Below are 24,904 nucleotides of genomic sequence, written 5' to 3' on the forward strand. Positions count from 1 at the left end.
CAGAAATATAATTGAATGTTGGTTGGTAATGTGTATCACTTCTGTAATATAATGTGTAATTTTAACTGTAAAATGTTGAAAATTTTTATATATAAAAAAAAAAAAACTGTTAATAGGTTAACAGTAAGTTCACGTACAATATACAGGGAAAGACTGTAAAAGATCTAACCAGACATTTCATGTAATTTTTCGGTAAAATGCTGTTAATTTTTAGAAGTAAAAACAAGAACAAATCAATGTATAATTTACAGTCAAAAACTGTAAACTGATATTCCCAGAATTCCCTGCGTGACACTCCATATTTGAAAGTATTTTGTTTAAATAATCATGTTTTTTAATAGTTTTTGTTATCAGTTATGTACATTTGGGCTTAATGTCACATCTTCTGTTGTTTAATGAACGTTTATTGCATTATTTAAGTATCACATGTGTTACCATGATGGTGTTTTGTGTTTGCATGAATGACTATATTAATATAATTAATAATTAATATATTAATATATACTTCTGCTTGTGGCGAAGCTACTTGTGATGAGCTTTGATTCTTCATGTGGCTTTCTCTTTTACCACCTGCATTATTATGGTGGTTATCCGTATGTTAAAGGTACAAAACAGACTTTAATAACAGTGTATGTTGTTGAATTTATTGGTTTACATTCAAATTTTCTTGTTTATAAATTACAGTTTTATACTGTAAAATTTATAGTTTTTGGCCGTAAATGAGTTTACAGTTTTTCTGTATTTTTTACAAAATTATTCTGGCAACCGCATGTGCCAAAATTTTTTTTTTTTTTTGTACAGTGCAGACTATATGAATCAAAGTATTGTGACCTTTTTACAGTTGTTGTTTAAATTTATATTATTTTATTATTATTATTATTATTATTATTATTATTATTATTATTATTATTATTATTATTATTGAATGCTTAATGGCTCCTTTTCTCTAAACATACACAAAATATGTACACAACATTACACATCTCTTGCAAAAGAAAATAAGTTTAAAATTATTTTACTCATTAAACTTTGTTTTTGTATAGTAACTCATCACACAAACATCAAATGATTAATTATATACAGGCACATCCTAAACACACATGGATATGACAAATGTAAAACACTACTATCTTTTGACTTTGCTTGTTCATTGTGTAGTGGAGTGCACAGGAGTTTATCATACTCACACGTAAAAAAATACACTGTATGTACAGTGTGCATGCAGAATTTATAAACTTTTCATTGAACTGAATGAATTAACACTGAACTGACGAGCTGTACTTGGCTTCTTAGAGCTGCTTAACAGCAGAATATGAATTACCACTGCTTTGAAACAATCAGAAATATAAGTAACTTGTATGCATCTTCAATATTTACATAGAATTACACAGTACTATATACAGAACTGCTGAAAGACTGAAAAATAAGTTTCTCAAAACAATGAGTTTAGATTTCGTAGTGAACAAATTAGGTATATTTCCTCTGTAAAAAAAAGTGCAAGGGTTAAACATCATTTATTTATTACTCAAAACATTGAGTTTTGATTTCAAAGCAGTAAATACTGTAAGTGTTGCGTTTAAATGGCAAAGCAGATCATGAGCTTGAAGGTTTGGTGTGAAGTAAGTGTGCCTAAAGTACAACTGTTAGTGTGTAAGCAAATTTAAAACACTGTAACTACTTAGCATATTAAAAAAAAAAAACATTTCTTAAGCAATATATAATACAAATGTTGATTAATATTACTTTAAAATTTATGACACATAGCCTATATAAGAACTAGTGCTGTCAAACGATTAATCGCATCCAAAATAAAAGTTTTTGTTTACAAAATATAGGCTGTGTATGTGTGCTGTGTATATTTATTATGTATATATAAATACACACATATGTATGTATATATTTCAGAAAATATGTTATGTTTATATATTAAATATATTTATTTATAATATAAATTATATGAATATAAATGAATAATAATAAATAATTCCTTAGCCATCTTCAAGAATCAGCTAAAAACACATCTCTTCCATCTTTATTTGACCCTATAGCCCTCTCTATTCTAATTCTATTCTTAAAAGAAAAAAAAAACTAACACTAGCTTTTCTAATCTTTTTGTATTCTATCTATTTGTTTTCTTTTTATTATACAATTAACAAAAGTGAAACAGGCCTCTAACACTAGCTTGCTCTATTCTTTTTCTATTCTATCTGTTTTCTTTTTATTTATTATATAATTAAAAAAAATTGCTAGGTGTACTGCATTAAGCTAACTAAGACTTGTTATGGCACTTGCATATCATTGCTCTTTTGTTGATTTTGGTTGCTTCCATTGCCCTTAGTCGCTTTTGGATAAAAGTGTCTGCTAAATGACTAAATGTAATGTAATGTACAGTCAATATATACATGTAGCCTAAATACTAGTAAATATTTTTTAAAATATATACTGTATGTGTGTGTATTTATATATACATAATAATTATACACAGCACACACACATGCTGTATATTATGCAAGCAAACTTTTTTGTATGCGAAAAATCGTGGTTTGACAGCACTTAGAAAATGTGCATTAATATGCAGTATTAGCAAACCATCTCTTAAGCATTATATAATGTTTAATCATATAAAAAGTGTTTTACCTTTACGTTTTTAAAGTAGGCTACTTCGCATTACATGTGAAAAAATGACCTGACATAGTAATAAAAATCTATTCAAAATTCATACTCACATTAAAATATGCACTGACAAATTAGATAAGAGGTTAAAGACAATGAAATTAGACATATGACATGAAATTAGCAATAAAAGAATTAATGCAAAATAATAATTTTCTTTAAAGCTGTCAGTGCAGTGTCATTACCTCATTCCGTCTTTATTTGACCCTATACGGGCTACTTAAACATGTTATCTCCCAGCATTTATTTGTTTGTATTTTATTTATATACCCCACCTCCACTAGAGCCAATGAAAAAGCCAGTGTCTTCATATACTGGACACCGTCTCGGGTGCTTGGTGGTTCAGTCTGGTGTTGCAGTGTTCGGCTGTAGAAATGCACCGGTGGCGGCGCTGGACGCAGATGCCATGACAGCGTGACCTGTGTCTAACGGGAGAGGGTGTAGTCTACATGGAGCCACAACACTGATGAGAATCTACGATCTTTTAACTGGATTTCGCAAAATAACATCGTGTAGTCGAGGAAGCGCCTACAGTATTGCGGAAGGGGACAGTTCTTTTGTTTATCTGGGAGAGATCAGTGCATCTGGAGTACTGTAGGTAAGGTCGGAGGATATTCAGCATCATCAGGGGCTGAAGATGAAAGGCCAGATTCGCACTAGATTTATCACATTTCACAGTGTAGAAGGGTTAATGTTTTTGATACGTGTAACGATTTCTTGTACAGAATACTGAGTAGTTTGACATGCGGTTAAATTACGCGAATCATCTCATATCGGAGAGGTGTCTTAATTCAGCCATGAAAATCAATATGACTAAATATTTGTGAATTCGTGTATTTGGTCCATGCATAGGTTACTGATGTCACATTGATATCTGATGTAAATAAGGAGATAAAGACAGCAGAAGGCGTGTCTCTGTGCTGGTGCGATAGCAGCTGATCACTACATCACCAAATCATTGCTGCTCACTGCTGCTCTGAGTCAATTATGATGATTGTGTGAAGCAGACATAGGCCCGATTTATTGCAAATGTGACAGACATAAAACACACAATACTATACATGCATGCTAAATCCTATTGTTCACTAACAATGTGCGTGAATGACGTGAATGCTTGATTCTACGGTTTTGTAGAGACGAAGAGATGAAAGATTAATTATTTGTGCAGGCCTGCTGTAATACCAAAGTGTGTTCTGCCCAAATTCATCTATCAGCTATGCTTCTTAGTCTGTACAGGTCTGTGGCATATAATATATATATACATTGCAGATATATATATATATATATATATATATATATATATATCTATATAATATATATTATATATATATATATTATATTATTTATATATATATATCTGCAATGTAAATCTCAATTACCCCCCCTCTAACTATCTTTTATTACAGCTGCATTTTCTGGAAAATCCTTTGTTACCTCTCAAAAATATTATTCCGACATAACCTGTCTAGACAGCTGTCTTATCTAATAACGTGTTTAACATTGTCAGCAAATATGCAACGGTTAAGCATCCATTTCGTGAAGAACATCTGCATAAACCAAAATACAGTAAAAACAAGAACACTTATGGGTATGGGTTTAAAAGGAATTGTCATTAAGGGTGTAAATAAATGGTTTTGTGCTAATAATAGCACTGCATTTAATTTAACCTTTGTGTTATAATGAACAGTTAAAAAATGGAATATTGTGAAATATGTCGTTATTGTGTTATGTCACATAACACATTGGACATTAACACAATAAGCAAAATGAAATTTCCTGGTAAATGAAAATGAATTAAAACTGTCCTATCTTTTAACCTATTAGTGTTTATTGCATACTTATATAATATGACATCATAAGCTAACAATAAGCTAGTTTAACATGACTTTAGAGGTTACTTGAATATGATAAATGACTTGACCTCTGATATAAAAAGTATTAAATAAAATTTCTCCTTAACAAACATACTGTTTTTCATGTTATGTTTTTATGTTTTATGTCACAGGATGCAAAGGGGTTTCTCTGAGAAACAAAGATGAGTGTGACATCATGGTTCCTGGTCAGCAGCTCTGGTACTCGTCACCGTCTGCCACGGGAAATGATCTTTGTTGGCCGGGAGGACTGCGAGCTAATGCTGCAGGTAGGATTTTCATTTGCACTTCCATTGAAATATAAAAAAGTGTGTCTTAACCACTTTTCTTAATGCACCAGGAGCTGTACATATATACACTGTAAAAAATGACCGTGAAATTTACAGAAAAACTATGTAAAATCCATACAGAAAAGTATTGTAAACCCCAAAACATATTTTTTTTGTTTAATTCACAGTGGAATTTTGTAAACTATTAAACATAATATTTTGTTATATTTACAATAACAATATGTGATTGTAATCAAAATTATTTGTTAAAATTACAAATTATTGGTATCAAAAACAGAGAAATACTGTAATACTCATAACAAAACAATTTTGTTTTAATTTGACATACAAATATTGTAAAAACTAAAGTTTTAGTCTGTTGTTTTTAAAAATACAAATAAAGTATGTATGTCACTTTACAAGTTTATGCTGTAGACTAATTTTTAGCATGATTGATGAAACGATGCAAATTGAGGTAATACATTTTTTTTCCACAAAAAAAATAAAAATAATTGTGAACCTGAGAGTTTGCCCATCTATATATATAAAAATATGGCTACAATTATAATAATATTGTTTTTTATAATTTAGGCTATTTGTTTGTAGCATATTGTACACTGTAAAAAATAAGTGTCATTTTAACTGTACAATTTTGTAAAAACGCTACAAAAAAAAAGTGTTAATAGGTTAACAGTAAGTTCCTGTACTATATACAGGGAAAAACTGTAAAAGATCTAACCAGACATTTCATGTAATTTTACAGTAAAATGCTGTTAATTTTACAGTTTTTAGAAATAAAAAAAGAACAAATCAATGTATAAATTTACAGTCAAACACTGTAAACTGATATTCCCAGAATTCCCTGTGTGACGCTCCACATTTGAAAGTATTTTGTTTAAATAATCATGTTTTTTAATAGTTTTTTGTTATCAGTTGTACATTTGGGCTTTATGTTACATCTTCTGCTGTTTAATGAAAGTTTATTTGAATTGTTTAAGTATCGTGTGTCACCATGATGGTGTTTTGTGTTTGCATGAATGACTTTGTGCACCTTCTATATATTAATATAAACTTCTGCTTGTGGCGAAGCTACTTGTGATGAACTTCGCTTCTTCATGTGGCTTTCCTCTTTTACCACCTGCATTATTATGGTGGTTGTCAGTATGTTAAAAGGTACAAAACAGATTTTAATAGCAGTGTGCGTTGTTGAATTTACTGGTTTACATTCAAATTTTCTTGTTTGTAAATAACAGTTTTTCATACTGTAAAATTTACAGTTTTTGGCCGTAATTTTGTTTACAGTTTTTCTGTATTTTTTTACAAAAGTATTCTGGCAACCACAGCTGCCAAAATTATTTTGTAAAAACTACAGACTTTTTTTTACAGTGTACTGTAAAATTTACAGTTTTTGGCCGTAATTGTGTTTAAAGTTTTTTCTGTATTTTTTACAAAAGTATTCTGGCAACCACAGCTGCCAAAATTATTTTGTAAAAACTACAGACTTTTTTTTACAGTGTATATATATACATATACATATACATATACATATATATATATATATATATATATATAATAGTACAAAATAATGTTGAATATTGAATAAGAACATCATCTTCTGTAAGAAACAGAAAAAATTGTTTACAAAGCTATCACTACAGCTGTAGTAATTTGTGTTGTGTCATGTTGAAGTACTGTTGGTCAGAGCTGGATTAATATAAGGGCTAGGTGGGGCAGAAGCCCCAGGGCCCAAAGATAGAGGTGGCCTGTGATTGGCTGTGCAGGACAGGAAAAGTGGAGTTTGCGGTGTCACCCCCACAGCGCTGACAAGCTTGCTGCATTTATCACTCTATTAAAGTGATAATATATTATTAATCCATTTGAATTCGTAACACGACACTTATAGCGTTATATGTGAATATAAGCTCTTAAGATAGCTGAAATTAGATTAAATAGCTTCGATAATGTAAATTGATGTGTCAAGGTAAAGTTTACAAAATGGTAAATACAAACATTTCAAACCACACAGCACTACTATTTACCATGCAGTTATTAACACTGTAGAAATATGGAATTATGGTATTTATTGTTAATGTCACTATTATCTATCTATCTATCTATCTATCTATCTATCTATCTATCTATCTATCTATCTATCTATCTATCTATCTATCTATCTATCTATCTATCTATCATCTCTTTGTGTTGCAAGTTTCAGTTGTATGATTTGTCATGATGCACTGAAACATACCAAATTGTGTGGATGCCATTTTTGGTCATGCCAAGTGGTCAAACCAAATTTGCACTCATTATTCCCAGGCTATAATTCAACAAATCACTATGTGTCATGTATTATAAGATGTTATATTATTAGATGGGCTGTGTTATATTAGTAGAAAGGCTATATTATTAAATGTTAGTTTGTGGGTTTTTATTGAAAGTGGCCAGATGAAAGGAGCTGTTAAATTGTTAAATTGGCTAAATCTTGTCAGTTTAGGGTGGCCATATGCGCCGTTCATATGGGACACGTCCAGGCCAGGATTTTAATATTGCCTAAAACATCCAAAGCAGTTTGACCAATAACATGCAGGTATTATACATAATCGACCAATCGTGGGGCTGTGTGTGAGAAGGTGAGATCTACAAGGAACGATCAAAGCAATGCAAATATGCGCACACGTTTGAATTGAAGTGTCACTGCGCACCGATCAAAATATACACCAAAGTAGGCGCGACAGTGATTCGAAAGCATACGGAGCCGTCTGCTCTGCTCTCTATAGCTCTCATGAATGTCACAGTGATCAACCTGCACAGTGCAAACAGCCAAACCTGGATATTTTAGACAATATTAAAATCCTGGCTGGGTCTTGTCCCGTATGAACGGCGCATTTGGCCACCCTACGTCAGTTGGTTTTGGATATTGCTCATGTGCTGGATGTGAATAAATTATTTCAAATCACAGTGAGACCACTTCCATGCATGCAGAATGTAAAGTGCTGTGGCTGGTCTAGGAAGACTAGTGAGCAGTTTTGGAAGAAGGATGAAAATCACCTAAATGTGGGACCACGTCAAAACAGCTTCTAAAGACCTAGATAAGATGTGCAATTGTAATGAACCTCCAATTTCATCTTGAACTTTAAGCCAACCGATACAAGAGGTTTAATTGACCCTTCACAGAGACTTTGACTGACGGGCCAATCATAATGCAGAATCTGCCATTTTTGACCGATAAACAAAATAGACAGGAGAGTAGATTAATGTCAGTGGACTTGAACTTGAAAAATGTATATTGATGTCTTTCTGCAATTGAAACAAGATACCTTCAGATATTCATTCAACTGTATTTCATGCTTTAATCAGTAAAGAGGATGATCGGTTCACATGCCGCATGAACTGATGCACTACTACAATCTTTCATGACGCATTAAAGAGCCACAAAATAGCATTTATTGTTTGAATTTCTTAAAAAAAAAAAATGACAAAATTTACATCATGGCTTGTCGGACATACAGTAGCAACAGTAACGAACGAAGGGGGCGGGTCTTTTAAAAAGGGTCAATTGAGATGTAATGTAACAGTAAGGTTACAGTAAAGAAACTATTTATTACTTTTATCTACTGTAAAAGATACCTTGCACCTGCCAAAGAAAGTGTGCAGGTGTTAAAGACTGGAGACTGTTCTGCAGTCAAAATTATGCACCTTGTGTCAGGTATGTTCGTAATAGACGACTGAAGCATTTAATGTTTTTCTTTTTATGATTGCTAACATATTATTAATTTAACAACTCACCATTTCCTCATAACTATAAACACAATTTCAAACCAACGTGTACAAACCTCAAACTTCCAGGTCAAAATCAATTATTTTAGTAATAAAAAACAATCTGGATTATTTGGTAAATTGGTGATAGGGCTCTGACAGTCCTTGTGCTCATGTCTATGGTGTTACCCTGCTCCTCTCGTTATCTGTTCATTGATTCATTTGCTTCCAGCCGTGTTATTATTCATTTGTAATTCGGTTCCCTACTTATGCTCCCTTTGTTTGCTGTCTTGGGCTGATGCGTCTAACACTGTTTGTATGCCTGCCTTTATCCTGTTCCTGCTGGTTCCCGGTATTTTTCCCCATTTATATTTATCCTTCTGGTTTTCCCCTTTGGGGTGGTTTTTGTTGCTGTTTTTGTTATTTTACATTTTTGGTTTAATAAATCCATTTATTGCACTTGAGTCTTCGCTACCCATTCATACTGTGACAGAATGCATCAGCCACAAGAAGACTCAGCAGGATGGATTTTTACGGACATGAAGCAGCACCTCAACCATTCCAAGCAAGCCTTGGCCTAGAGAAAGTGTCTCTCTGCTAACAGAGTGGCCGTCCGTTGGGTTTGTACACGACACAGCCCAAGGGTTAGGGCTCACTGCTGCAACTCTGAATTGTTTCTATCTGGCAGGCTTGGATAAACCCATCAGCTGGAATGGGCTGGGCAGTCTCAGGATGTAGTTATACTGGGATCTATTGGACCACGTGATCGCCCAAAGGGAGTTGGAGATGGAGGAGTTGGCCAGCCATTCTGCCTGGTCGGCGATCCCAGTCACTCCTAACCCTGTTGTGTTAAAGGGGCCCAGAACTTTTCATTCCCACTTACAGTCTTCCCAAGGCGGCGGTGCCCATTCACAAGGCTCCCGAGGCGGTGGTTCCCGCTGAAAGTCTTTCCGAGGCAGCAGTGCCCACTCAGGTTCCTCCCGAGGTGGCGGTGCCCGCTCCCGAGGCGGTGGTGCACACTCACAATCCTCCTGAGGCGGTGGTGCCTGCTCACAATCCTCCCAAGGCGGCGGTGCCCACTCCCGATCCTCCTGAGGTGGCGGTGCCCGTTCAGGATCTTCCTGAGGTGGTGGTGTCTGCTCACAGTTCCCCCGAGGCGGCGGTGCCCGCTCACGACCCTCCCGAGGCGGCGGTTCCCACTCATAAGGCTTCCGAGGCGGTGGTTCCCACTGACAGTCTTCCTGAGGTGGCGGTGCCTGCTCAGGATCATCCCGAGGTGGCGGTTCCTGCTGACAGTTTCCCCGAGGTGTCCGTGTCCACTCACGGCCCTACCCAAGGCGACGGTGCCCACTCACGGCCCTCCAGAGGTGGTGTTTCCTGCTCACAAGACAGCCGATGTGGCGGTGGTCGTTTACTATGTTCGCGAGATGGAGGCCATCCCTGAACTCTCTGACTGCCCGATCCTGGCCAAGGTGGCCATTAAAACAAATGTTTTTAGTTTTTATCCTGAAACCCCCTGGGCTGTCCCCCGGGGGTCAATATAGGTGGGAGCTCCCCTTGTGCACCCCTCCCGCTCCCCCCAGTCATCTTCCAGGATTCCTGGGCCTCCTGACCCTCCCTGGCTCAACCCAACCATTCTACCCTGGCCTGTTTCCCCCGGATCTGTCTCTGACTCGTTTCCCCCCTCCCTCCCCTACCTATGCTGCACTGTGTAATGTTTTGTATTTCATCTGTTTGCATTGTTTTCTTTTTCTCTCCAATCTGTTCGTTGTTTTGCATGTGTTTTCTGGTGTTCGGTGTCTCTCATAAGGATGCAAGGAGGCGTCCCTTTTGGGGAGGGGTACTGTCGGGGTCCTGTCACAGCAATCTGGAATATTTGGTAATTTGGTGACAGGGCTCTGACAGTCCTTGTGCTCATGTCTATGGTGTTACCCTGCCCCTCTCGTTATCTGTTCATTGATTCATTTGCTTCCAGCCATTACCTTATTCATTTGTAATTTGGTTCCCTACTTATTTGCTTTGTTTGCAGTCCTGGGCTGATGTGTCTCACTCTTTCAGGGGAACACGTTACCCTGTTCCTGCCGGTTCCCGGTATTTTTCCCTGTTTATATTTATCCTTCTGGTTTTCCCCTTGGGGTGTTTTTTGTTATTTTATATTTTTGGTTTAATAAATGCATTTATTGCACTTGAGTCTTCGCTACCCATTCATACCGTGACACCGTTGCTCTTTTGTCGATTTTGATTGTTTTCATAATGTTCCATTGTCCTCATTTGTAAGTCACTTTGGATAAAAGCGTCTGCTTAGTGACTAAATATAGATGTACTTCACTGCCTAGAGAACACTATTGAGATTATATATACAAAACACAACTGCAAAAACCTTCTTTTGGGAAACAGGAATCATTTTGCAAATCAATGTCTATTACAGTATACAACATAAATAGAGGGGAGCAGAGATAGTAAAATTTGAAAATAAACTCTAAGAAAGGTTTACATTAAACTACTGTAAAGAGATCTTGCAGTAGATGAAAAGCACTAGAAAAGTTTAAATGCCAAATAATTGACTATAAACACACAATACAGTATACTGTCATTGACTTTACTTATAAGAAATAAAGAAAAATTCAGTGTCCTCTGCCAAATTGCCACTTGTTGTTGAATGACCTTATTTGCCATACTATAGTAGTTTCTTAGACTTCTGACAAAAGACTTTGACTACCTCCCCTAGACAGTCATTCTATAAAAATATGAATACATTAAAGAATAAATTAAACACAAATCAACACAACAATAACAACAGAAACAACAGTGTGATGGTGCACAATGTGTGCTACAGTATTTACTGTACATAGAATAGTGAAAGTTCTCTCATCTAATGTTCCCTTTCTCTAATTTTTTTTCTGCTGCTTCGCAAAACTTTTCTCTATTGGGCGGGACATTTTCGGCCACCTGTGCAAAAACATTCTTTATAACAGACATGTACAGCGTGCACAACAAAAAAAAGTGTGTAACTTTTAACTTTAATGTGCTATTTGTATTTAATTTGACCCGTGAAATAATGATGTACACATTTTAGATTTACCTGAGAAAAAAATTTATATTATATATATATTTATAAATATATATATATATTATATATATATTATAGGTACATATCATACAACTGCCATTCAAAGTTTTGGGATCAATAACGTTTATTAAATAAGTTTCTTATGCTCATCAAGGCTGTATCTATTTGATAAAAATTATTGAAATATTATTTCACAAAATAATATTGTGAAATTGATTATTGCAATTTAAAATACAAAGTTTTCTATTTTATAAACTTTAAAATATAATTTATTCCTATGATCAAAGCAATTTTCAGCATCATTTCTCCAGTCTTCGGTGTCACATGATCCTTCACAATCAAATCATCTAATATGCTGATTTATAATCCATATTGGAAACAGTTCTGCTGCATAATATTTTTTTTGGACTTGTTATATTTTCGGGATTCTTTTGATAAATTAAAAGTTTAAAAGGAATCAGTGTTTATTCAAAATAGAATTTTGTTACATATAACACTACTAAATGTTTAGTTCACAAAGAATTTTTACAAATTTTTTTCTTTTTTTAAAGAAATTAAATACTTTTATTAGCAAGAGCTAATGTGTTAAATGGATAAAAGTGGATAATGGATTAAAGAGAATTTCCCACTTTTTTAGAAAAGCTTCTATTTTTGAAATAATGCTGTTCTTTTAACTTTTTACGAGTAATCTAAGAATCAAAGAAAAAAAGTAAAACGTTCCAAAAAAAAAAAAAAAAAGTGTACAAATATTAAGCACAGCCGCACAGATTCATCACTGATAATAAATCAAGCATATTAGAATGATTTCTGAAGGATAATATGACACTGAAGGCTGGTATGAATAATGATGCTTAAAATTCCTAGCTTTGCTCCACGGGAATAAATTAATATTTTAAAGTATATTAAAACAGGAAACCAATATTAGAAATTGCAATAAAGTGTTTTCACAATATTACTGTTTTTTCTTCTGTATTTTCGAATAAAATAATACAATCCTTGATTGGTTTTCTAGGAGCAGAGACTCCATTAAAAAACAAGGTCAATTATTTATTAGGTTAATAATATAGGCCTACATCAATATAATATCAAAAACAAACTGAAGCATTAAACTGATAGAAATAGAATAGAATAGAATAGAATAAAATAGACATAGAAACTGAAGCATTTAAACTGAGATCTGTAAGTTAAATATAAAAAAAAATACGTGAACGTCACGGGATTCTTCTATAGCTATCTAAACATCCCTATGATGTACAGTTTGCACACTACACCTGTTTGACTGTAACTGTCTCTGAGTTTTGTTACCGTTCTGTGCCCATCATCCGCTGTTTCCAGCACTTAATCAAGCCACAATCTTCTTTAATACATGATTGTTACGGTGATTATTTCACATGTCATTGCGTTTTGCGTCGGCTCTCGATTGAGCTATTTCGTAGGCTACGCACCATTAAAATAATTCGGTTTCAACAGATCTGTAACTCATTTGTGGTCGCACAAAAACATCCCCGTCTATGAACTTAGTAACCACATTCACCGTGTTTTAACTCTGATCCAAATGAAAATACCTGTGTGACTGTATCATTCCCTGAGTTGGCTTTACCGTTCTGTTTTCCAACCTCATCGGCTGTTCGAGGAACCTCGATTCTTCTCGCGGCACGCTCTAATACAGGCGGTTTGACGCGCGCGCAGCGTCGGGCAACACATGCGCTTTCGGCAAATAGCGTTCCCAACTCAGTTTAGCTATGGCGCAGGCACATATTTTCTCTGCTCGCAGCGGTGGAAAACTCTTTGCGCGGCCTCCCTTGCGCGCGTGCGCGCAGCTTAGAGAGGACTAATTGCTCGCATGATATCAGAAGTACTGTTATTATGTACTTGTAATTTCTAATACTTATGTGTAATGTGTAGCATAAAAAATTTAACCCTGCAGATGACCCGGCAGAGAATACTTCTTCTGGTTCCAATTGAGTCTTTACAGAAGAACATTGGTCCAGACTATCCATTGAAAATTACATTTTAATACTCAACCTAAAAAAAAACCTTAACAAAATTATTCATCCTCTCAATACAACCTCACAACACAAAATACTCACCACAATTAGACACTTCAATTTGAACCTTAAACTTAACCAACTGAAAAATTAACATGAACCTGAACACCACCCTTAAACAACAGTAACCGATGCAGAGGAGGCCCAACTTAGCAGGAAAGTGCACCTTAAGTTGTAGAAGCATGACTCCAATGACAGACTGAGTGTGGGCAAGAGCCAGGGGAAAACTCCAATGACAGACTGAGTGTGGGCAAGAGCCAGGGGAAAGGGGGTATTCCATAACTGAACAGGGTCTTGCAGAGTCAGCAGAAACCAAGTCCCTATATTTCTATGAGAACTCACCTTCAGTCAAAGAAGTGTTTATTCGATTTATCTTGTGTACCTCACTCCAGTCTAGAATTCTGTGTCAATCTCTCTAACCCTCAGAGGTATAATCTTGAATAACCATGACAAACCCTGTGGACATCAGAAAAAAGGGGTATAGTTTACTTGCAGAAATAAAATATGGTTTACTTGCTAAAGTAAAGAAATTAAAGTAAAGCATTGCAGATCATAGTCAGGGTTGTTGTCAGTTTGTTGTCAGTTCTGGTCAGCCAATCTTCCTTGCAGACACCCTTCCAAAGGGAGGAATAGTTTGATTGGACCTGTGGTACAGCCCTCCTACAACTTTACAACCCACAGGTCACACACTAGTTGTCACCATCCAGACCCATGAAGTGCACCATCCACAGTGTAGCCAGGATAATGGATGTCAATTAACATGACCATTCCCATTAATTAGTGGGTATATTAATGCACTATTTACTTAAAATTTAGTTGAGCTTTGCTCCTAAGAATTTGTTTATATGTGGTACCAAGTGAACAAGCTGAGGATTCTGTTAATCAGGCAGTGCAAGGAACTATGTAAACAGTGTAGGTGCACTTAGCTTACAGCACTTTCCATACCACATTGTGTCAGTTCAGACATTTAAAAAAATGGAAGGAATAATCTGACATTCTTACACTCACCTAAAAAGACAAATGACTACAACATATTAATTTTACAACATATTAATACTTTATTATTCTAAATGATACTTTAGTGGTACCCTTGTGTGGCCAAATTATTACACTCTGTATTTGCAAGCCACACACAGGTAAGATTCATGAAGCACAAATGTGGGATTTGTTGAACAACTGTAAATATCCAACCAATGCTAACGTTATAATTTCCAGTTAATTTACATTCAAGAAAAAGCAAAATAACAAACAATAAACATGATTTTAACACCTTTATCCTTCCTTTAGTCTCGTAGTGTGGATAAACAACAAAAACAACAAACTGTTATCAACTATAACCCTGCCACAGATGAGCACCTTGTCAAGGATCTTGGAAGTTTAAATGGGGTAAGCAACATAGCAAATGTGACTGAAAGTAGTACAGATATGATCAATTAACCCTTGTATCAGAACAAGTTCCAGTAACAAATGTTTTATAGTTAGGATCGGAAGCTTTCTTAAAGGGGTAGGTCACTCGAAAATTCTGTCATCACTCATATCACCTCAAATTGTTTTGAAACTATGCATTTCTTTCTTCTGTGAAACAGAAGTAGATTCTGTACTCTGAATGTTGTTAACTCTTGACAGATTTCTTGTGATGATCCTCATTTCTAAGGAACATGTTCTCATTTTCTGTTTTGGATAAAAGCATAATAACGCTGGCATTCCTGTTTCTCAAGCACATTTACATTTTTATTTGTTTTTCTTCTTTTCTTTTTCAGACCTTTGTGAATGACTTGAGAATTCCAGACCAAACATACATAACCCTCAAGCTGTCGGACATTGTTCGTTTTGGATATGATATCCTTTTTCCTTGTTAGCTGTTATAGCTTTTTTGGCCTTGAGTTCTTGCTTAAGATCTTGTTTGTAGAGTTGTATACATTAAAGATTATATACAATTAAATAGTAATATATTGACTTAACGTTAAGAGCACATTCACATGTGTATATTCTTGAAAGGAGTCAACATAAAGTCCCTGAAGAGGCCCTCAAGGTATGGTTTTATCTGTTTGTGTGTGCATATGTGTCTATTTTCTGTTCTATGTAATATATATTTATAAATTTCTTCTTTTTGGTTGACTTACTCCTGCTGTGTCAGCATGAGAAGTACACCAGTCAGCTGCAAATGGGCATAAAATCTACAGAAAGCAAGCAACAGAACCTGCAGGAGGAAAAGTCCAAATTAGAGCGCTCGGAACGCAAGAGTCTCACAGGTGAGAGTGATCAAGTATGACCAAAGTAAGGAGAAAAAGATAGAGGTGAGAGAGTGATAAAACAAAATGCTTTGTAACATGGATATCTGACAATAACATTCTATCTGTTAGCACAGCCTTTGTTAATCTCTGCTTATCTGTAAGGCTGCAGTACAGTGGCCTGGTTTATTTGTAAACCCCTCCCAGTTGAGCTTTTGGAGCTTTTGACAGATACTAAAGATAATCCTTGTGCCTTAGTCCAGATGCTGTGAATGCACTGACATGTCAATCAATGAGCAGTCTGCACCACATGGCTCATGCACCTTGCATCCTGTAAAGTCAAATGCTGAAAAGCTCATTAAATCCAGGTGCATAGAGTGGTGTCTAAAAGTCTGAAATCACTAGTGAATATATTCCTACACGTCATATTTTTATATACATTAACCTACACGTTTTATTATCAGTTACAATTATAAAAAAATAATAATTTGGGAAAAAATATAAATGGAAGAAAGGCATGAGGGGTTTTTACTGTTTGGATGAAATATTGAAGTAATAATAATAATAATTCTAATAATTATAATAATAATAATAGATAAACAAATATATTAGTTAATATTATAATTATAATTAAATAATAATTTAATAATTCTAAATGAATAATTTAGTATTAATGGACAACATGTAATGTGATGTATTTAATTCCTAGATAAGCTTGCACGTGGTAGTTGTTTGTTCTATTGTAATGTTAACGTGTGTAATAAAGATACTTGAGCAAAAAATTCTAATTAACTATAATAGACATTAGATTTTCTCAATAAAAATTTGTTTCAGGTAGAAATATATTTCCAAAAAAAAAAAAAACTATTTCTCATCTGGTATTTTGAACACTAGTCATAAAACTTGATTGATAATATGGAAAACCTATAATGCAAATTCATCCAGTATACTGGATATTCAGGAATTCTGGATACTTCAGGAATTGCTTGTTAAATAAATTGTGCTTAGCATGGTAACCAGCTTTTCATCTCACTTTATCCATTATACCCCCTCTCTTTCTGAGTTTTACTTGTGTAATTGTTCCTCTTCAGAGTCACCTGTACCCAGGCCAACACCACTGTATGGCCAGCCATCTTGGTGGGGTGAGGAGGACTCTGGGAACAGGGAAGCACAAAATGAAGGACGAAGGTCAGGTGAGAGTCATTCAGGTAAGCACTTGTCTTCACTTTTGGCAACTTTTGTGTTTTATTGATATGGATATTTGTCTTACCATATTTACAGTTTGGTGTGGGTGTCTCTTGACAGACATCACAAAGGAGGCCCCGACACCCCGACAACTAAGTTAAAAATCTAACATCCATGTTCATGAGATCCGTGACAGCCAGGTCAAGTCAACCTATCCGTACCACAGAGAGCCCAGTTATTTTGAAATTCCAACAAAAGAGTTCCATATACAACCCAAGTCCCCAGCTACAGATTTAATTGATATCCCAACCAAAGACACCAATATTCCTCTAATTTCTACACCTCCAGTTGTCCAGAGTCACGCTTCTTTTACTATAGAGTTTGACGACTGCTTACCAGGCAAAATTAAAATCAAGGATCATGTGACCAAGTTTTCCTCTCGTCAGCGTAGCAAACAGCAGCAGCAGCCCAGTAATTCTCAGGTAGCCACACCCACAGAGGTTCTATCAGCTTCGAGCAAGGTGGCAGATTGGCTTGTGCAGAGTGATGTCATGTATGATTTCAGGCGTCCTCCTTGTGAGGATGTAGAAATAACAAAGACTTACCTATCCATACACATTCTCTCAAAGTAAAAGGAAACAACTCATCCTAAACATTAAAAATGCACTTTCTGTAAGACTCAGATTAATGCATAATTTTCAATATGGTTACGTTGCCTCCTTAGGTTAGCAAACATTGAAGCCTAAACATAGAACACACTACCTGATTTACAGTCTGGAGAAGTTGACGCTAGTTGGTGAAAGTCAAAGCCAGTCTGCAGATTTGAGTTGACAGATTCCCAGTTGGAGGGTATCAAACATTTTTGATATTTTCAGCCGATTTCAGAACACACAACTTCAAAGTCTGCTAGTGTATCATCCTCAGTCGTGTTGTGTATGATGGCCAGTTTTCCTCTGTCTCTATGTACAAAGTCAGTAAGTGTATGATGTCTAGTGTTTAAAAAATCTGTTCAGATTTTAAAAGTTGTGTAGTGTATTCCAGACTTTAGTGATGCAGGCTAGCTGCAAACTTCAGAAAATAATGAACAAATCTACTATTCAATTGTATTCCCGGTGTTGTGTCCTGCTTTTAGCAGAATTCCTTATTACAGAATTTAAATACAGGCTACAAAGCATGATTATTTGCATGACTTTTTATCACATTATTCTCTTTATTATCATTTACTTCAAATCAATGCATCAGAATGACAGCCATAATTTAAATTATATCTATAAACCTAATAGGACACCATCATGACGATGGAACCCAGAGTGATTCAGAAGACCCTGTAATGAAAGGACAACGCAGCAAGTCACATCATTCCATGCAATCACAATCATCAGTACAGTCACACCAGTCAGCTCAATCAAAGAAATCTGAACCATCCGAATCAGTTCTGTCCCAAGAGTCTGTTTTAGTGCAAAAGTTTCATCATCCCCACTCAGTCTCTCCACACAAACACCATCAAGGAGAACTTGATGAATGCGAAGTTCATCCTGTTCAAGAAGCCTCTTCTCCTCCCCAGACAGAGGTCAAGTCCATTCACCCTGAGCCTCACACCCAGCAGGCCTTCATTATTGAGTTCTTTGATGATAATCCCAGAAAGAAGCGGTCACAGTCCTTTACCCACAACTCTGTGCATGCTGACTCCTACTCTGCATTGAAGGCCAAACTAGAGAGACGGAAAGGTCTGGCTCATGGGGAAAGGCCCGCCTCTGTGCACGGGCATGTTCCTCCAACACAGCAAATGACTGTTCCACTGAAAGGTTCAAGCCATGGAGGTTCACAGCGATCAAGCTCACTGAAGAGAGATAAGACAGAAGACAGTGGGACCAGCACATCTTTATTAGGGACCTCGTCGCGCTCTTCAACAGCTATCACCATTAAGCCTTTTGGGAGTGTCGGCAAGAAGTCCAAACTAGCTCAGGAATTTACTGCAGAGTTCTTTAAGGACACGGGAAAGACTTTCCCACCTCCCATGTCTGCCCCACCTGTGATGATGTCCCCATCACACACGCTCCTACCCTCCCCAGCAGAGCCACCTGGACCCTCATCTGTATCATACCCATCTTCTCCATCCCAACTACCTGCATTATCCCAGTCTCTTCTTCCAGCAACCTCGCCTGTCTCCGTCCCTTCCCAAACCCCAGGAAGGTGCACAGTTTCTAGTGGCTCCCCAACCCGCTCAGCTGGGTCACCTGTGCCACCGTTTTCACCACTGTTAGTTAGTGGTGTTGAAACTAAGGGCTCAAGGGTGACACGAACTGAGGAGGAGGACAGTCTGAGTGATGCTGGTACCTACACAATTGAGACAGAGTCACAAGATAAGGAAGTGGAGGAAGCTAGAAGTATGATTGATCAGGTGACAACTCCTTTTTTTCTTTTTTCTTAAGAAAAGATAGACACTGTATACCACTTGTGTATACCAGAGTCAAAATTCAAAGTAGTCAGTGATTGACTTTAAAGTGCCCCTATTATGGATTTTTGAAAATTACCATGCAGTGTGTAACACAGCTCTAAGTGAATGATAACATCCTGCAAGGTTTTAAATCTGAAAGTGCACTGTGTAAGTTATTGTCTCTCAAAAGAAAGTGTAGACTCTGAATCTTTGAAAGGAGTAAGTTTTAAAACAAATCCCAAGCTGTTTCATTTTGACATCAACATGAAACATTGGCATATTGCCCGCCCACTTGCTGGTCTTTTCGCCTTGGTCTGAATGAAAATGCAAATTCATTCTTTGTCACAAGGTGCCGGTTTTGGAACGGTAAAAATAGTGGTTTCCCCCGAAAATCTGTACACAAAGCAGCACTGCACTCACAAACGCTGCTTTATCAGGCATTACAGGCAACAGAAATGAGACCAATCGGACCAATAACTGCAGATTAGCATCACACATAGGAGGGGTTTGGAAAAATGAATCGTTGAGCAAATCGTTTAGGAGTTGTTGAGCAAGTAAGGTAAAAATAAATGCATATTATAAGACAATATAAGACTAACTGTCAAACTGTTATTGGGGACTCCCAAAACCAAAATATGAACCTTTCATTACCCATAATAGGGGCACTTTTACAATGATAAAGCAGGTGTAATTTGTAGATGTTAAGCTACTTTCTCCTATCCCGGTTTACTATACAGATAGAATAAGTAAGCAAAGTTGAGGAGTGGAAAACGTCTCGGTTACATTTACATTTACATTTAGTCATTTAGCAGATGCTTTTATCCAAAGCGACTTACAAATGATGACAATGGAAGCAATCAAAATCAACAAAAGAGCAATGATATACAAGTGTTATAACAAGTCTCAGTTAGCTTAACGCAGTACATGTAGCAAAGGTTTTTTAAATAATATAATAAAAAGAAAACAAAGAAAATAATAAAAAGAAAATATAGAAAAATAATATATCAAGCTAGTGTTAGAGGTCTTTTTTGCTTTTGTTAATTGTCTAATAAATGAAAAGAAAACAGTTAGAATACAAAAAGATTAGAAAGCTACAGTAGTGTTAGTGTAGTGTTAGTTTTTGGTTTATATATATATATATATATATATATATATATATATATATATATAAAGAAAACAATCAGCAAATGAATAGAGTGCAAGTCCAAAAGGGACAAGTGTTTTTTTTTTTTTTTTTTTGAGAATAGAATTAGAATAGAGAGTGCTACAGTTAGAGTTAGAAGATGGAAGAGATGTGTTTTTAGCTGATTCTTGAAAATGGCTTAGGACTCAGCTGCTAGGATTGAGTTGGGCAGGTCATTCCACCAGGAGGGAACATTTAATTTAAAAGTCTGTAAAAGTGATTTTGTGCTTCTTTGGGATGGCACAATCAATCGACGTTCACTTTCAGAACGCAAGCTTCTAGAGGGCACATAAGTCTGGTTACGTATGTAACCTTGGTTCCCTGAATAGGGAATGAGATGCTGCAATGACGTCATCGCTATGGGAACATCTCCGGTGTAATGAATATCTGAAGCCCTTATACCATTACTCCAATTCATTGGCCAAATAGCGCTTAGCACCGCCCTTCGCATACATCATGGACAAATCCAGTTCCAAAAAAGTTTGGACACTGTACAAATTGAGAATAAAAACAGAATGCAATGATGTGAAAGTTTCAAATTTCAATATTTTATTCAGAATACAACATAGATGCCATATCAAATGTTTAAACTGAGAAAAATGTATTCTTTTTAGGGAAAAATAAGTTGATTTTAAATTTCATGGCATCAAGACATCTAAAAAAAGTTGGGACAAGGCCATGTTTACCACTGTGTGGCATCCCCTCTTCTTTTTATAACAGTCTGCAAACGTCTGGGGACTGAGGAGACAAGTTGCTCAATTTTAGGAATAGGAATGTTGTCCCATTCTTGTCTAATACAGGCTTCTAGTTGCTCAACTGTCTTAGGTCTTCTTTGTCGCATCTTCCTCTTTATGATGACCCAAATGTTTTCTATGGGTGAAAGATCCAGACTGCAGGCTGGCCATTTCAGTACCCGGATCCTTCTTCTACGCAGCCATGATGTTGTAAGTGATGCAGTATGTGGTCTGGCATTGTCATGTTGGAAAATGCATGGTCTTCCCTGAAAGAGACAACGTCTGGATGGGAGCATATGTTGTTCTAGAACTTGGATATACCTTTCAGCATTGATGGTGCCTTTCCAGATGTGTAAGCTGCCCATGTCACACGCACTCATGCAACCCCATATCATCAGAGATGCAGGCTTCTGAACTGAGCGCTGATAACAACTTGGGTTGTCATTGTCCTCTTTAGTCCGGATGACATGGCGTCCCAGTTTTCCAAAAAGAACATCAAATTTTGATTCGTCCGACCACAGAACAGTTTTCCATTTCCATTACAGTAGCATTCCTGTAGGTGATGCAGTGCCATCTAAGGGCCCGAAGATCACAGGCATCCAGTGTGGTTTTCCGGCCTTGACCCTTATGCACAGAGATTGTTCCAGATTCTCTGAATCTTTGGATGATATTATGCACTGTAAATGATGATAACTTCAAACTTTTCTGATAAAAACAAATTTTTCTCTGAGAAACTCCTTTCTGATATTGCTCCACTATTTTTCGCTGCAGCATTGGGGGAATTGGTGATCCTCTGCCCATCTTGACTCCTGAGAGACACTGACACTCTGAGAGGCTCTTTTTTATACCCAATCATGTTGCCAATTGACCTAATAAGTTGCAAAATGGTCCTCCAGCTGTTCCTTATATTTACATTTAACTTTTCCGGCCTCTTATTGCTACCTGTCCCAACTTTTTTGGAACGTGTAGCTCTCATGAAATCCAAAATGAGCCAATATCTGGCATGACATTTCAAAATGTCTCACTTTCAACATTTGATATGTTATCTATATTCTATTGTGAATAAAATATAAGTTTATGAGATTTGTAAATGATTCCATTCCTTTTTTACTCACATTTTGTACAGTGTCCCAACTTTTTTGGAATCGGGTTTGTATGCTATATCAGCGTGCTGCACACTATTTCATCAAATTTCCACATGACAAAGGAAGCACTATTGCCAGCAACGCAGCATCTTGTTCCCTGTTCAGGGAACCAAGGTTACATACGTAACCTAGATGTTCACCTTAATAGGTTCATGTCAATGCTGGAATGACATCATTGCTATGGGAACGCTACACCATAACGCCTTACGTACCTCAGCTAGCTGGAAGACCAGGGAAAGCGGATAAAATGTGGGAGCCTGGAGCCATCCTCACGTCCATACTGTAGAACTTGATGAAGGTGCTAGGAGAAGACCAACCTGCCGCAGCACAGATATCATCCATCGAAGACCCTTTAAAGAAAGCCTGAGAAAAAACTACTGCTCTTTTAGAATGAGCATGCACCCCTAGAGGCGAAGTCAAGCCTCACAGGCCAGAGAGATAGCCATCTACTATCCAGTGTGACATTCTGTTTGGTGACAAAAGACCCTCTGCTCTTACCACCAAAACACACAAACAATTGGTCCGATCCACACCACTGGGCTGTGCGGTCCACAGAGACCTTCAATGCCCTCACCAGGCAGAGACTCAGACTATCTGACCCTGCCTCAACAGGGGAGAAAGCATCTAAGACCACTTGCTGAAAGCGAAACAGAGTCAAAGCGACCGTAGCAACATAATTTGGCCTGGGTCACAGTAAGACTTTAACCAGCCCCGGGGCAAAGTCAATACACTAAGGGCAGATGGAAAGAGCCTGCAGATCCCTACTCTCTTCAGGGAGGATAACGCCACCAGAAGAACCGTTTTAAGTGTCAACAGTGTCTCTGACACATATTCCAACGGCTCAAATGGATGGCCTGCCAGTCCTTCCAAAACAATAGATAAGTCCCGAGAAGGCAAGAGGTGAAATGTCTCCACTTAAGGGCATACAAGTGTCTCATGGAGGGAGCCCTAAAATTAGTAATGGTGTCGGTAATTGCATCAGCAGGTCGTGTCTGAGGGGAACCTCCCAGGGAAAGCCGACTAGCAGACTGACCGGGTCTGAAAACCACGTCTGAGTGGGCCACAACGGGGGCACCAACAGCAAACATTCCACTCTGTCCAACCGTACTCTGAACAGAACCACTGGCAGCAGCCAGATCAGAGGTAAAGCATACAGACAGGTCCTGGGCTACTCATGGGCCAGATCATCCAGACTCAGAGGTGACGGAGGAGACAGGGAAAACCAGAGCAGGCAATGCGTAGTCATGCTCGAGGCAAACAAGTCCACTTCCGCTCGGCCGAACCTCTGCCATATGAGTCTTACAACAAGGGGGTGCAGTTTCCATTCCCCGGCCTCTAGACTCTGTCTCGAGAACAAGTCCACCCCTGAGTTCAGGTGAACTGGGACATGGGCTGCCCTGACCGACATGAACTTGGTCTGAGCCTAAATGAGAACACGTCTCACCAGCCTGCAGAGGGGGCGGGAACGTAACCCTCCTTAGAACAACAGCCGTGTTGTCCATCCTGACTAGAATGTGGCAACCCTTCAACTTAGGTAAAAACTGTTTGAGACCAATAAGACTGCCATTAGCTCCAAACGATTTATGTGCCAACTGCGATGTAGCTCTGTCTAAACGCTACAAACTGGCCGTAATTGATGGGCCACCCCCCAGCCCATAAAGGAATGACCCCAGCTGGACCCCCTTCTGAAGTAAATGGGGTATCATCCATGGATTCAGAGCATAGAACCCCCTTTGTGTTACCGTAATTCTGCGGAGCGGATGACAATGAGGTTGACTCAGACAGGTTTGTAATGACTGCACACATGCAGGGGACAAACGTTCCCGCATCATGCGAGAATCCAAGTCCACCCACAAAAAGGTTGTTTGCTGACATGGCAGCAACACACTCTTTTGTGCTTGTGCGGTTTATCCAAACTCTCCAAAGGAGGGCCTGGCCTCGAAGACGAGCGGGGGAATCAGGAACTACTACTAGGAGCCTGAGAACAAGGGGCTTTGGCCGTCAAACTCAGGTCTGTCCGTTTGCGTTGGTGTGGACGACCCGGTGGGCAAGACCTAGGACCCCAATCCTTATGAGGGGGTACCATAGGTGAAGGTTCACATCACTGTACCTCGCGAGGACGCTGTAAAGAGGATGAGCATGAACGAACCAGTGGTGGTTGATGCTCAGCCTTCCTGGACCTGCGCGGGATGAGCTGATGAAAGGCAGCAGACTGCTGTTTGGCTGCACAAAAGTTCCCCACGATGGTAGTAACCAAATCCCCGAACAGACCGTTATTAGAAATGGGGGGCATCCAAAGGGA

General features: G+C 37.5%; 1 protein-coding gene across 1 annotated transcript in view; it reads left to right on the forward strand.

The window, feature by feature from the left end:
• The first annotated feature begins 2,985 nt into the window (after nt 1-2,985).
• cep170bb (centrosomal protein 170Bb) overlaps nt 2,986-24,904 on the forward strand; it is a 30,650-nt gene continuing 8,731 nt past the window's right edge. The window contains 9 exon segments of the mRNA XM_042746296.1: nt 2,986-3,271; nt 4,679-4,813; nt 14,975-15,073; nt 15,448-15,526; nt 15,661-15,719; nt 15,825-15,939; nt 17,010-17,126; nt 17,224-17,728; nt 18,379-19,504. Coding sequence (XP_042602230.1) covers nt 4,709-4,813; nt 14,975-15,073; nt 15,448-15,526; nt 15,661-15,719; nt 15,825-15,939; nt 17,010-17,126; nt 17,224-17,728; nt 18,379-19,504 — 2,205 coding nt within the window. The 5' untranslated portion in view covers nt 2,986-3,271; nt 4,679-4,708.

Source organism: Cyprinus carpio, chromosome B20 (assembly GCF_018340385.1).
Source record: "Cyprinus carpio isolate SPL01 chromosome B20, ASM1834038v1, whole genome shotgun sequence".
Taxonomy (NCBI): Eukaryota; Metazoa; Chordata; class Actinopteri; order Cypriniformes; family Cyprinidae; genus Cyprinus; species Cyprinus carpio.